The sequence below is a fragment of the Hippichthys cyanospilos genome, chromosome 8 (genome assembly GCF_059441005.1).
Source record: "Hippichthys cyanospilos isolate Australia breed blue-spotted pipefish chromosome 8, RoL_Hcya_1.0, whole genome shotgun sequence".
Taxonomy (NCBI): Eukaryota; Metazoa; Chordata; class Actinopteri; order Syngnathiformes; family Syngnathidae; genus Hippichthys; species Hippichthys cyanospilos.
Window position 1 is genome coordinate 9,187,122 of NC_142376.1, and position 13,729 is coordinate 9,200,850.

At 39.7% G+C, this 13,729-nt stretch overlaps 1 protein-coding gene across 2 annotated transcripts in view; it reads left to right on the forward strand.

Annotated features, from left to right (window-relative positions):
• birc6 (baculoviral IAP repeat containing 6) overlaps window positions 1-13,729 on the forward strand; it is a 61,341-nt gene that overhangs the window by 11,472 nt on the left and 36,140 nt on the right. The window contains exons 11-39 of one of the 2 annotated variants that reach the window (XM_088421158.1): window positions 744-893; window positions 963-1,188; window positions 1,269-1,429; window positions 2,441-2,572; window positions 2,849-2,980; window positions 3,100-3,266; window positions 3,438-3,571; window positions 4,163-4,324; window positions 4,643-4,774; window positions 4,872-4,969; window positions 5,055-5,202; window positions 5,406-5,539; window positions 5,801-5,947; window positions 6,037-6,224; window positions 6,645-6,956; window positions 7,096-7,198; window positions 7,720-7,934; window positions 8,255-8,463; window positions 8,748-9,100; window positions 9,189-9,408; window positions 10,313-10,449; window positions 10,526-10,663; window positions 10,743-10,870; window positions 11,146-11,277; window positions 11,456-11,671; window positions 11,815-11,998; window positions 12,182-12,355; window positions 12,506-12,666; window positions 13,505-13,658. In XM_088421158.1, coding sequence (XP_088277284.1) covers window positions 744-893; window positions 963-1,188; window positions 1,269-1,429; window positions 2,441-2,572; window positions 2,849-2,980; window positions 3,100-3,266; window positions 3,438-3,571; window positions 4,163-4,324; window positions 4,643-4,774; window positions 4,872-4,969; window positions 5,055-5,202; window positions 5,406-5,539; window positions 5,801-5,947; window positions 6,037-6,224; window positions 6,645-6,956; window positions 7,096-7,198; window positions 7,720-7,934; window positions 8,255-8,463; window positions 8,748-9,100; window positions 9,189-9,408; window positions 10,313-10,449; window positions 10,526-10,663; window positions 10,743-10,870; window positions 11,146-11,277; window positions 11,456-11,671; window positions 11,815-11,998; window positions 12,182-12,355; window positions 12,506-12,666; window positions 13,505-13,658 — 4,947 coding nt within the window. The remainder of the gene's footprint in view (window positions 1-743; window positions 894-962; window positions 1,189-1,268; window positions 1,430-2,440; window positions 2,573-2,848; window positions 2,981-3,099; window positions 3,267-3,437; window positions 3,572-4,162; window positions 4,325-4,642; window positions 4,775-4,871; window positions 4,970-5,054; window positions 5,203-5,405; window positions 5,540-5,800; window positions 5,948-6,036; window positions 6,225-6,644; window positions 6,957-7,095; window positions 7,199-7,719; window positions 7,935-8,254; window positions 8,464-8,747; window positions 9,101-9,188; window positions 9,409-10,312; window positions 10,450-10,525; window positions 10,664-10,742; window positions 10,871-11,145; window positions 11,278-11,455; window positions 11,672-11,814; window positions 11,999-12,181; window positions 12,356-12,505; window positions 12,667-13,504; window positions 13,659-13,729) is intronic. The other variant, XM_088421159.1, reaches the window with a different exon arrangement.

The following is a 13,729-nucleotide window of genomic DNA, read 5'->3' on the forward strand; positions in this document are numbered from 1 at the left end:
CTCATCCATCCACCCAAAAATCCACGGATAAACACCCCCAAAAAGATTTATAAATTTTGCCATTATTAGGGGAGCAACAGATGAAAACAAAGTCAGTTCAATCAGTTATTTGATCATTTTCCAGATGAGCATTTTTTTTAATAAAACACTTTTGCCTATTAAAAAAAGAAAAAAACATTCCACTTGAAATGTCAAATAAGACATGAACTAAAATGTAAGTGCAATATAAGGGAGGATACTTTCTTTCACTTTCAAACCTTGTGTAAAATACAAAAATTGAATTAGCCTATGTACACCAAAAAGAAATTAAAAACGCAATGCAAGAAAACAGCCATCAGCCAATATGCTGTTGGCGTTTGCGAACTTGCTGCTAGCAGCTAGCTAGCTGTTTGTTGAATTAAATGAGTATTTCAATTGCATTAAGTTTTCTGACTCTACATTGAATGTTGCATGGAAGCAGCTTGTACACACTGAAAGAGCCTGCACTCGCACAGTAAAAACAGCCAAATGTTGTAATTGTATTTGATGGACGTAAAGACTGCTGTGCAGCAGAAATTTAGAGAATTTGTACAACTTTAATAAACAAGGTGTCTAAATGTTTATCAAAATTTGTATTTGGTGGACATAAAGACTGCTGTGCAGCAGAAATTTAGAGAATTTGTACAACTTTAACCAAACAAGGTGTCTAAATGATTGTCAAATATTTCACTTCTATATCATTATACTGTAATCTGTCTTTACAGGTGGAGAGCTTCATTTCCTTCAAATTGGAGGGGTTTGTGATGATATAGATGATGGAGACATGTTTATTGATGGCCCCATTTCTAAAGGGGCTGAATTGTTGCTGGAGTGGGCAAGGCCTTCCTCCAGTCCTTCTAGTCCTGGGATCTCAGGTAAAAGTTAGATATTAAATTTAGCCCCCCCAAAATCTGACTTTCCACACATGCTTAAATATTGCACAGGAATAGAACTCCTGGTGGACCAACCTCTGACCACAGAGCGCCTCATGTCACTGGTGGAGCTGACGCGCTTTGAGACGTTGACTCCCCGCTTCTCAGCCACTGTTCCGCCATGCTGGGTAGAGGTACAGCAAGAGCAGCAACAGCGACGCCATCCACAGCATCTTCACCAGCAGCACCATGGAGATGCAGCGCAGCACACCCGCACTTGGAAGCTTCAGAGTGACAGGTTTGGACTGTAGTAACTTGGTTCTTTAGAAATAATTATTAAGCAGGTGATGCAATGGTGTTTGTATGTTGTTTGTATAGTTCCAGCTGGGATGAGCATGTCTTTGAACTGGTGCTCCCCAAGGCCTGCATGGTTGGGCATGTGGACTTCAAGTTTGTCCTGAATGCCAACATTGTCAACATTCCTCAGATCCAGATCACTTTATTGAAGAATAAAGCCCCTGGCCTGGGAAAGGTCAATGGTAAGGACATATTTGTAATGCTAGACTTTCTTGGTTATTTACTCATTTTGCAAAATTAAAGGAATGTATTAGTTAAATTTGAAGTCAGATGCCATATGTTTGTCAGTTGTCATATTCAATATTCATATTCAGTCAACAGCAACTTGCAAAACGGACAAAATCATGTTCCCATAAGCAATATTTATTCATTCATTTATTGCCACCCCATTTAAAAGGATTTTAGCTGATATAGCTATCAATGGCTACTTCACTGCCCTGTAAAAATGAATCTTTTAAATCTATAGTTGTCAATGGTAGGAAATTATTTAATCACAGCACAGTGTTGCCCATAACTGCTCATAACATAATTGCAAAGACAATTTTTGACTTGACCTCTTTTAAAGGTGCAGTATTGGAGATTTAGTGTAATCCGATCGTGAACTTGGGTGATGCAGCGATAAACTGTAGTCATCCTAACGCCCAACCGATTGTCGTGCCTTGTGGTGATACTTTCTTGCGTGGAACAGAATCCTTCTCTTTCTCCTCTTCTTCATCCTCATCATCATTGTCCTCTTTTCTTCTTCTACTTCAGCTTTTATTTACGATTGTTATACAAACCTTTTTCCTCCTTTGTTTTATTTGCGACTAGCATACAAACCAGAAACCTCGCTCACCTGCACACAAGACGTAAACTGACATCCAAAACGTGACTTTAATTATGTTCGCAAAGTTTTTATCCTTCGGCTTTCCATAGCTAAAAGAAACATGACGGCCCCCATCTGAGCTGTGCTCCCAATGTAATATAATTAGCAGTCATTAGACCTTAGATTATATATTTTTTTTTAAAAATAGTTTGAACTATTTTCATGTTTATGAAATTCATACATTTTTTAATTTGAATAACACAATTTTCTGGCTTTGGCATTTTCTTTTGGCTCATTTGGGTTTATACAGTCTTCCAACTTTGTACACTCATTCAATTGCAGCCTTCAGCTCATTGATCACCTAACAGTTCATTTATTTCTTCGACAGAGACTGCTGTTGATAGACAGATCACATTCCCCCTCTCCAATGTTGTACATGCTAATGGGGAGAAGAACGGTCGGCCTTCGTTACACGACTTCACCGAGGACATCCAGCTTATGGATATAGAGGACACATCAGGTAAGAATTCAAGACACACTTACCTGTTAGTTTTTTTTTTTTTTAGAATCGCTGGTGTGCTGGAGCTTGTATTCCCAGCCAAAGTTACAGGCAACTTCTGTAGCCAGGGATCAGACTGCTAATAATAACAATAATGGAAGTTAATAGAAAAGTACACATCTATTATAACACATCCAACTTCTTCAAAATGAGGCAAAGAACTGGAATCACACTTGTTCTTGGAATTGCAATTTAACTTTGCCTGTGCATTTGCATTTATTGGTTATTTTTCTTCAGGCTCCATGTTGTGTCCATTTTTGGAAGAGCACAAGGAGGATATCTTGTGTGGACCAGTGTGGCTTGCCAGTGGGCTGGATCTCTCAGGTCATGCTGGCATGCTCAGCCTCACCAGCCCAAAGCTTATCAAAGGTATAAAAAGGCTAACCTTTTATAAAACAAGACTTGAACCCAATAAGGATTTATGGAAGCCACACAGAAATTTGAGTGTATCCATTGGTTTTTCAGTCCAGTTTTGACCTTGTCTTTAGGCATGGCTGGTGGAAAGTACCGCTCCTTCTTGGTTCATATCAAAGCAGCGAATGAGAAGAACATGGAGGACAGCCCCCGACCTGTTGTGAGAATGCCCAGTGCCAAACCCCAGTGCTCCAAATCGCACTCGTTGTCCACCCTGCTGCAGAGGGCTCAGGCCTCCAAGGTACTGACTTGAACACTTCTTTTAAAAAGTTAGTCTTTTTCATACAATGTGGCTACTTAACAAGAGTGCATATTAATTTCACAGATGACACTTTTTGAAGATGATAGAGTTGTAAAGTTAATTTATATTTTGTGTCACTTCTCAAATAACACTACGTGTTATTTTATTTAGGACAAAGTGTCTGGAGTTAAACCAGATAGTCAAGCAACTTCCAAGAAAGTGGAAAACCTGAGAGGCTGTGACCTGCTGCAAGAAGTATCTGTAACAGTCAGAAGATTCAAAAAGACATCTATTCCCAAAGAGAGGTAAAATGGCACTGACTGTTGAAGGTTTCTGACCCCTGGCTTAACAGAACATCGCTAAACCTATCTAGGACTTGCTGCATTGATACACCAATTTCGGGTCACTAAACACAGAAGCGTAAAAAAATCCAGAAACTATGCCATGGGGTTAGAGTTTCAATATTTTGGTGAACTAATTTCCTGTTTTCAAACAAAGACACGAACAATTGTTATTTTAATTTCCAGTAACATCCACTGTTAGACTTTTCTTTGCCTGATCTCTGTCATAAGCCACTGAATGACATTCAAAGCTCAGTGGCCACTTATTCTGATGACATCCTAAATGAAGGATTGAAATCGTGAGATATTGTTGGTCAAGTGTTTGCTGTCGTCTTAGTAAATGATACAGTAGATTGACTTTCAATTACAGTGTAGAGCATTTTTCTACTGTAGGTATTCAAAGTCTTGCTCATGGTCACAACGGTCAGGTATTGAATCCACAGCTTCTCGGTTGAGAGATGGCCACTCTCTAATTGGCTTTTAGTATAGAAGTGCTTTGTATAAACATTTTAACTGTCAAGTTATATTTAAATAGGGCTTCCGTTTCTGTTCAAGGGTCCAGCGTTGTGCAATGCTACAGTTTCCAGACTTCCATGAGAAGCTCCTGGATGCGCTGTGCCAGCGGACAGAGGGTGGCCTCTCCACAGAACATGCCCAAGGCCTTATTCTGGACATCTTGTGCTGGCTGGCTGGTGTTTTTTCTAATGGACCATGCAGGTATGAGTAAGCTATGACCATGTCCATGTTTGTGTTAGAAGCGACCTGGCTTGAATTTCCCCCCCTCTCCATACCGCTTCCTCTAAAATGGAACCGCTAGATGTAAATACCATGAAATAAAAGCTGGACTTGGAGTATTTTATATCATATTCATCTTTTGATTTGAAACCCAACATTTCTTCAGTATACAACAAACCAAATTGATAGACCTTGCCATTGCAATATTGTTGTGGTTTGTCAACAGGTGGTGTGTTGACTATCCACTGTACTGAATGAATTTCATAAGTACTGTTCTTATATCCTCGTAACTTTTTTCAGCTTACGAGAAGGAAAGGATGGGCTTTTGGCCAAAACCAGATTGCGGCTGATGGATATTGTTGCAGTTTGTTTCTTTGAGGCTGGACGGAGCATAGCTCACAAGTGTGCACGCTTTCTTGCACTTTGCATCAGGTTAGAGACTTTGTCGAATGTTGACTTCTTTATTGATGAGCTTCTTGTCCTTTTCTTGTGGGTTAATGTCATCTTATTTGTTTTCCTTTTGCTGAAGCAATGGAAAAGGTGATCCCAGTCAACAAGGTTTTGTCACAAGTCTTCTGAAGGCTCTGCTGGACAATATGCCATACTTGCCTGCTGCAGCAACAGGCGGTATATAGCTGAACAGCGGCACAGTACAACACTCTGAAGTGTCCCCCTGTCTCATTGTACTTTATCTTTGAATGTTTTATTGCAGGCTCAGTGTTCTGGTACTTTGTTTTGCTCAACTATGTAAAGGAAGAGGACTTGGCAGGTTGCAGCACTGCATGCGCTTCCCTACTCACAGCCATCTCAAGACAGCTGCAAGACCGACTCACCCCAATGGAGGCACTACTGCAGACAAGGTATTTTCCATTTAGTCACTTCTTGCTTATTATTGTTAAAACATGGTCTTGAGAAAGTATTGAACATCTCATATCAGTAATTCTGTCCCACTTTGCTGACCAAGCCACTTTTTTTAACCTGCGTTACTGTCGTAATCTTTGACTTGTGTCTTGACTCTACTTGTTTTGTCTATTCATTCATTCATTCATTCATTCATTCCCAGGTATGGATTATACAGCTCCCCTTTTGATCCTGTGCTCTTTGACCTGGAAGTCAGTGGTTCCTCTTGTAAGAATGCCTTCAATAGCAGCATTGGGGTCCAGTCAGATGAGATTGACCTCTCTGACATTCTCTCAGGTAAAAGAAATACACTTTTTATAAGGTATTGTGCTGAAATTATGATCATGATAAAAGGCACCTAAGATGTTCTTGATACCAGTTATGTATACCAGCATGTATTTATTTTGCTCTCATTTCATACGTTGGCAAAGGCAATGTAACAGAATGTGCTCAGACAAGGTCTTGTTCATGTGGACTTCACCTATGAACCTGTGAAGAGGTCTTTCATTTAGAAACCTAACTACAGGATTCTATGAATAATGGTGTTTTTTTCTGTAGGGAATGGTAAAGTAAATAGTTGTGCTACAGCGGAGGGAAGCTTCACAGCATTAACGGGGCTCCTTGAGGTGGAACCTTTGCACTTCTCTTGCATCGCTACAAGTGATGGTACTCGAGTGGAACGTGATGATGCCAGCATGTTCACTGGTAATTAGATTAATTTTCTATGTCATTGGCTAAGACAGTATACCCACCAGATGATCTGATTCTATATTTTTGTTGTTGTTGGTCCTCAGTGAGTACATTTGGCGTTACACCTGCTGTTGGTGGCCTATCAACTGGAACAGTTGGCGAAGCTTCTACAGCTCTAAGTTCAGCAGCGCAAGTGGCGCTGCAATCTCTGTCTCATGCCATGGTGTCAGCCGAACAGCAGTTACAAGTTCTACAGGAGAAGCAACAACAGCTGCTCAAACTTCAGCAACAGGTGAAAAAAAAATGATTTAGACTCACTCTGCACCCCTAATTATTGACTATGTATATCTTATAGATCAGTGATGATTGTTCAATATAAATTAATAACACAAAAATGAAGAGTAATAAATTCGGTATGTGTTGATTTCACCATACAGCATGATTGAAAAGTAACAAATTTCCTGTTGCAATTTGCGTATTCATTTATATATATATAGTGATTGTCAGACCACAGCCACTTTTGTAGGCCTAAAATAATACATCTGAGAAAAAAAAAACTACTGGCAAATACATTTTATATGCCATCCATCAAGGAACATACACAAATAAATGAGACAATTATTACAACTCGAATAAATGATAAATACTTTATTTCAAAATAGGGCGACCCTGAGTAAATTGGTGTGTGTGTGTGTGTGTGTGCTTTAATCAGAAGGCCAAGCTTGAAGCCAAACTGCATCAGACAACATCTGCTGCTGCCGCGGCTGCCTCTGGTGTGGGTCCTATCCACAACTCAGTGCCTTCCAACTCCTCCGGTGCCCCGGGTTTCTTCATTCATCCCTCTGATGTCATCCCGCCAACACCTAAGACCACACCCCTTTTCATGACACCTCCCCTCACACCTCCGAATGAGGCTGTGTCTGCAGCCTTCACCGCCGAGCTGGCTCATCTTTTCCCTGGCTCCATGATGGACCCTGGACCGGTTAACTTGGCTGCACACAAAAACTCCCAAAAAACCAAACCAGTTAGTAACACTCTTCTGAAGGCATACATTTTACTTAACTTAATTTTTTTTAATGTACACATAAATGTATTTTTATATTTAAAACAAAGCAAGCATTTATGTGAATTGTTTTTTGTTTGTTTTTTTTCCCCTCCCTCAGCAGAGCCCCATGGGTAGTGGTTTGGCTCTAGCTATTTCTCAGGCATCTCACTTTCTGCAGCCTCCTCCGCACCAGTCGATCATCATAGAGCGCATGCACTCCGGTACGTCACATCCGTACATCACACCTGATTACACATTTTGTTTCTGTCAGCTCAGTGTGTCAACGAGCTATTTTTTAAAATGTATTTATTTATTTATTTGTCTTTCTACACTGGGCAGTGTTGCTTTTTCCAATGCTATTATTCAGTTGTGTTTTAGTGTGCCTATTCAGTACTTTTTTTCATAATGGCAAAAAAATAAAAAAGCTTTTGATTTGTACATTATGTCTCATTTGCAATTTGGAGTCTTTGTTTATCTTATTTGAAATTTGGGGGCATTTGTGTCTCCCTGGTTTAAAGCACATTCTGTTCTTAATACGATATCAACAAATATTCTCTTTTAATGATTAGAATTTATTAGTCCGTATGCCTAACCTACACTTGTAATGGCAAAATAGGTAATGAATTAGCTTCTCACTGCGGAGTCATTGAGGTTTTCTTGTATAAAATGCACTGTTGCAGCTTCCTTAAACTGTGTAAAGCCAACTAACGTATTCCCAGTCTCTCTTTTCCTCTCCTCCCAGGTGCTCGGCGCTTTGTAACACTGGACTTTGGTCGACCCGTCCTGCTGACTGATGCGCTCATCCCAACCTGTAGCGACCTGGCCTCTCTTTCCATTGACATTTGGACGCTAGGTGAGGAGGTGGATGGCCGCAGGCTGGTGGTTGCCACTGACATCAGTACTCACTCCCTCATTCTACATGATTTGCTGCCGCCACCTGTTTGCAGGTTTATGAAGGTCTGTGTCTTTTTCTATTTTTAATTCATTTAAGCTTTCATATAAATCCTTTTTTGGTAACTGAAAACGTGTTTTAAGAACTTGTAAAATTGAAATCATAACATTTTGTTGGTAATTTGGGCAGAACTCTTCCTCTTCAGAATAGTTTGAGACAGCCATCGATTACGATGGAAGTTTTAATTTGATGTTCTTTTTTTGTGGTTGCCTTTTGTTTTGCTTCGTTTTGTTTTTAAAATGTTGAAAGTCTGTTGTCAATATGTACAGCTTATCACATCTCATACCCCCCCCCCCCCCCCCCCCCCCCCTTCCACAACACTCAGATCACTGTGATTGGCCGTTATGGCAGTACCAATGCTCGTGCAAAGATTCCACTGGGCTTTTACTATGGTCATACTTATATTCTACCCTGGGAGAGTGAGCTTAAGCTTATGCATGATCCCCTGCGGGGAGAAAGTGAACCTGCCAGTCAGCCTGATGTGGATCAGCATTTGACCATGATGATGGCATTACAGGAAGATATTCAGTGCAGGTGAGACACTATATTCATCAACTCTAGTATACTATATCCGGTCGAAACCTGTAAAGTCACATTTTGGTACATTTTGTCCATGGATACTGCCAGAAACTGACAGAAGTTTTTCCTAAGGTTACCTCTTTTTTTTTTTCATGGTGTGGAGTTTCTTTACAAATAACATTATGAATCATGGTTCCAGTCTGTACAGTTGACCTTAAAGTGTGTTAAGTGACCTTAACATTGAAAAAGTGTGAGAGTTATGCCTCATGAATTTGCCTGAAATTGTTTCTTCATTACAGGTACAATCTTGCTTGCCATCGGTTGGAAACCCTCCTACAGAACATTGACCTGCCACCCCTCAACAGTGCCAACAATGCCCAATACTTCTTACGAAAGCCAGACAAGGTGGTAGAGGAGGACCAACGGGTTTTTTCAGCCTACCAAGATTGCATCCAGCTTCAGTTGCAACTCAATCTGGCTCACCATGCGGTCCAAAGATTGCGTGTGTCACTTGGTGCCAGTCGAAAGTCTCTACCCACAGCCAGGACTCATGAGAATCAGGACTTGGTCCACAACTCCTCCACGGAACAGCTGAGAACGATCATTCGTTACCTTCTGGACACTTTGCTTAGCCTCCTGCATTCTAACAATGGTGAGGAACAAGCTAAGGATTAATTTTGGATGGCAAGCTTACAACTCTTCCTATTTATATTTATTTTAATTTTGCTTTTGTTTTTCAGGCCACTCGGTGCCATCGGTGCTCCAGAGTACTTTCCACGCACAGGCTTGTGAGGAACTCTTCAAACACCTTTGCCTCAGTGGGACACCAAAAATCCGTCTTCATGCTGGCCTGCTTTTGGTACAGCTCTGTGGAGGTGAACGCTGGTGGGGACAGTTCCTATCTAACGTATTGCAGGAGCTCTACAACTCTGAACAGCTGCTCATCTTCCCCCAGGACAGGTAGGGCAGTAACTTGCAAACCTACCATTTCTACCTCATTACAAAAAGACAAAAAGGTGCTGCTATTTAGTTTGAACGCATGAGTTGTTATAAAAGAAAGTGATCATGTGTAATATGGTGTACATACTAGTACTACAGTGGTTCTCAAATGGGGGTATGTGTGCTCCGGGGTTGTGTGACATCTCTTCAAGGGGTACATAAGTTTTTAACATTGTTCCTGCTTGTGTCAGATAATCTAGTTTAATGTTGTTTTTTTTGTGTGTGTGTTTTTTTAATGCTATGAAAGGAAGTGTAAGGTATTGCTTTTCAAATTAAGAGTGAATTAAGCAGAATATGAAACAACTTATTGCTAAATTGTACTATGATTCCTCTGCGCAGCGTATGCCTTTTTTATTTTAAGTTTTATACAATTCACGTTGTCATTAATGATGCAGTTTTCCAGCAATAAAAGACAATTTTGTACTGCCATTAGTGAGATACCACTACAAATGTAGTTCCAAAGTTGACCAAATCAGACATGTATTTCACAGGACTTCACATATGGTATATCATTTGAAAACAGTTGAGAACCATTGTACTTCTATTGTGACTCTCGAATAAAAGACGAGTCAAAACGGGGTGCAGTATGATTCAAGAATCGTGTTAAAGTTTAATCTTTTGGTTCGCTTTGGTACGGCTCAGTTTGAGAGGGTTATTTTGCGATTTTTCACTTCGTCATTTTACAACATGAATGAATATGAACTTGTCAGTACTGTAAATGTAGAATTTCCTTCAAAGGTATTTATGAAAAACTAGAGAATAACATTATTTATAGCTTTTCACATGTTTGTTAGCATGAAACATGGAACAGCCCTCAAACAATAACATGTTTTCATCGTAGTTGTTCTGACTCTCTCTATCACAGAGTGTTTATGCTCCTGTCCTGCCTTGGCCAAAGATCCTTGAGCAACAGTGGTGTGTTGGAGGGTCTACTCAACCTTCTGGACAGCTTGCTGTCTCCTCTGCAGCAACCACAAGCTGCTCCACAGCACAGAACTGAAGGTACTGGTTAACGTCGGGCTTCAGCAAGTATCTGATCTTGCTTGCTTACTCAACCTGATTGTGTCTTGTATTCCAGGTGTTTTGGACATCCCAATGATCAGCTGGGTGGTGATGCTTGTTTCCAGACTATTGGACTATGTCACAAGTATAGAAGATGAAGCTTCAGGTGGGAAGAAACACATTGGAGGGAAAGAGAGGGAGAGAACGCTTACAGGTACTGCACATAAGCATTTTTATTTCAAGTGATGATTCTACAAATGATTTTTGAGCCAATTTTAAAAATGATTTTTCAGGTATTCAATGGAGCTTTATCAATAACAGTCTTCAGTCCCAGAACACCACCAGATCAGCTAAAGGCAGCAGTAGCCTGGACAGACTCTACTCCCGCAAGATTCGCAAACAACTTGTCCACCACAAGCAGGTACACGTATCTCATTTGTTTACAGTTTTTCCCTACACTTTCGTTATTCATTTTTTCAAATTAGACATAGTTAAAATATGGGATTTTTTTTCTTTTTACCCCTAGACGTTTTTACATAATTTCTGATTTAATTTCTTGTAAAAATCCATCATTTGTATGGTGTGTTCGTTAATTGTAATGTTTATATTTTTCAAAAATCAAATCAAAAATCAATTATTTAGATTTCATTTGCACTCATGCGTTGTAGTGTGTCCATTGTGCCCCTTTCCTTCTAGCAGTTAAATCTACTGAAAGCAAAACAGAAAGCTTTAGTCGAGCAGATTGAGAAGGAGAAAATCCAAAGCAACAAAGGCTCCTCTTACAAACTCTTGGTGGAGCAGGCCAAGCTCAAGCAAGCCACATCCAAGGTAGGTTATTTTTTTATTATTATCCTCGAACAAAAGGCTTTAAATAATCTAGAAAGAATATTTTAAAATGTGTGCATTTTAAAAACAGTAAACCATATTAAACAATAATGTTCAAAGATATTTAAGTAATTTGAATTGAATTTATCTTAACCTGTTTGAAACTCTTTGGCTTTCCTAGCACTTTAAAGACCTTATCCGTCTCCGGCGGACGGCTGAATGGCCTCGCTCCACATTGGACACAGAGTCCACAGCAGCCAAAGAAGCACCAGAAATTGAGCCCCTGCCTTTTACATTGTCCCATGAACGTTGCATCTCTGTAGTACAGAAGCTCGCCCTCTTCCTCCTCTCTATGGACTTCACCTGTCATGCGGACCTGCTACTTTTTGTCTGCAAGGTATCGTTTTAAATTTGAGTGCATTAATTGACGAGTTGTTTTATTGTCAGTTACTACAATTGAAAATATAATTATATGAATGTTTATTTAAAAAAGGAACACATTTCTTTGCTTACCTTTGAATACACTTCTCACCCCATCAGGTCCTTGCCAGAATAGCAAATGCCACCAGACCAACAATCCACCTTTCCGAAGTGGTGTCTGAGCAGCAGTTAGAGCGCCTACTCCTCCTGCTCGTGGGGACAGACTTCAATCGAGGCGATATCTCTTGGGGAGGTGCCTGGGCTCAGTATTCCCTCACTTGTATGTTACAGGACATCCTGGCAGGTGTGTTGTTTAATGTGCTCTGTTTTCAAATATAGACATAATTTGTATGCACACATGAATGTGGCAGAGGGTGATAATAAACTGAAAAAGAATTAACACAACATGTGTTAAAATGGATTGATGGGGGGAAAAAAATAAGAAGCACATGGTGATGAGGAAAAGTAGTTAACAGTATTGTTTCAGGTGAACTGCTGTCGCCTGGTTCTCTGGATGTCATGGATGAAGTCACTGTTACTGAGGAGGCTGGAGCGTCATCTTCATCAGTTGGAGTTGATCCAGATGACTCTTTGCCTCAGCCGACACCAATCCCCTTGGTAGAGAGTATCGATGAAACCCTTGTGCCTGATATCATTGCAGGTACTACTTGGAGAAATGCCCTATCTATTATCAACATATCACACACCATCCTTATGTTTAACGGGACTTTTATTATGAGAGCATACTGTATCAACTTTTTTTTTCCTCATGTTAATTCTATACTGTCTTAATTGTCATTTTCCCAATCAGAGTGCAAATTGTTTTCATTATTCAAAGGTGCTCCACCTCTGTCATCTTTGGAAAAAGATAAAGACATGGACTTTGACTTGCTACAAGACCTGATGGATGTTGATATTGATCCTTTAGATATTGATCTGGAAAAAGATCCACTTGCTGCAAAAGTGTTTAAGGTAGGTTTTTTTTTTGTTTTCTAAATCATATTCTGTCATGTTTTCTCTTACATTCTCAATGTGAAATAAGTTTGTGTATTATCTTTCAACACGTGACCTTTGAGGAAGCATTTGAAAAAAATTGAGGACCAACCAAAAGTAAAATGCCCAAAATAACAAAGTATAGTCTGTCGCCTGTGACAGAAACAATGAAAATCATTAATGCTGTCACCAAAACAATACAATAAAATGGAAAATACACCTCAAAACAGAGGAAAAAAGTGATCAATAGTGGATAATATGGGCAAACATGTTTTTCCTTGTTTTTATTGTTTTCTGATGCTTTACTTGAGCGGAATGTTAGTTTGCATTTGAAATATACTCACGATTCGATAAACCACTTAAAAAGACATAAACCATTTTCTAATCTCATACGCTACAATTTAACTGGTCACTTTTATAGCTTTTCTTGTTCGATCTAAATCTAGCATAAACATGTACATGTACGTGCGAGTGTCTTGTGTTATGGTGGCCGCCCAATGTGTACCTCCTAATAATATGGTTATGGTTAAAAGGTTATTTTCCAAAATGGTAGCATCATATGAAGTTAAATTTGTAACTATGGGAGTAGGGTGGCAATCAGGTTTTTTGTTGTTTTGTTTTGTTTTTCCCAAAAATCATTCAGCCTACAGTAGGCATCCTGTGATTGCTCATGCGATAGACCAGGAATCAGAATTTTCAGTCACAAGAGAAAGTTTCCTGTTGCTTTTTACTTCAGAAGCAATGCTTTTCTAACCTTTTTTTTTTTTTTAAAAAACTTGTGTATCTCATCCCTTTCCTTTTTATGTCTTATTTGCAGCCAATCAGCAGCACGTGGTATGACTACTGGGGTTCCGATTATGGCACATATGGTTACACACCATACATTGGTGGCGTTGGTATCCCAGTGTCCAAACCACCAGTCGCTGTTGAGAAGCCCGGGTCACAGGGGCTTTCAGTCTCAGTTTCTCAAGGTGAATTAACAGAAATTTTCTTCTTTTTTTTTCCAGCTATGAACGTGTATGTTTTCTGTTTCTTGGCATTT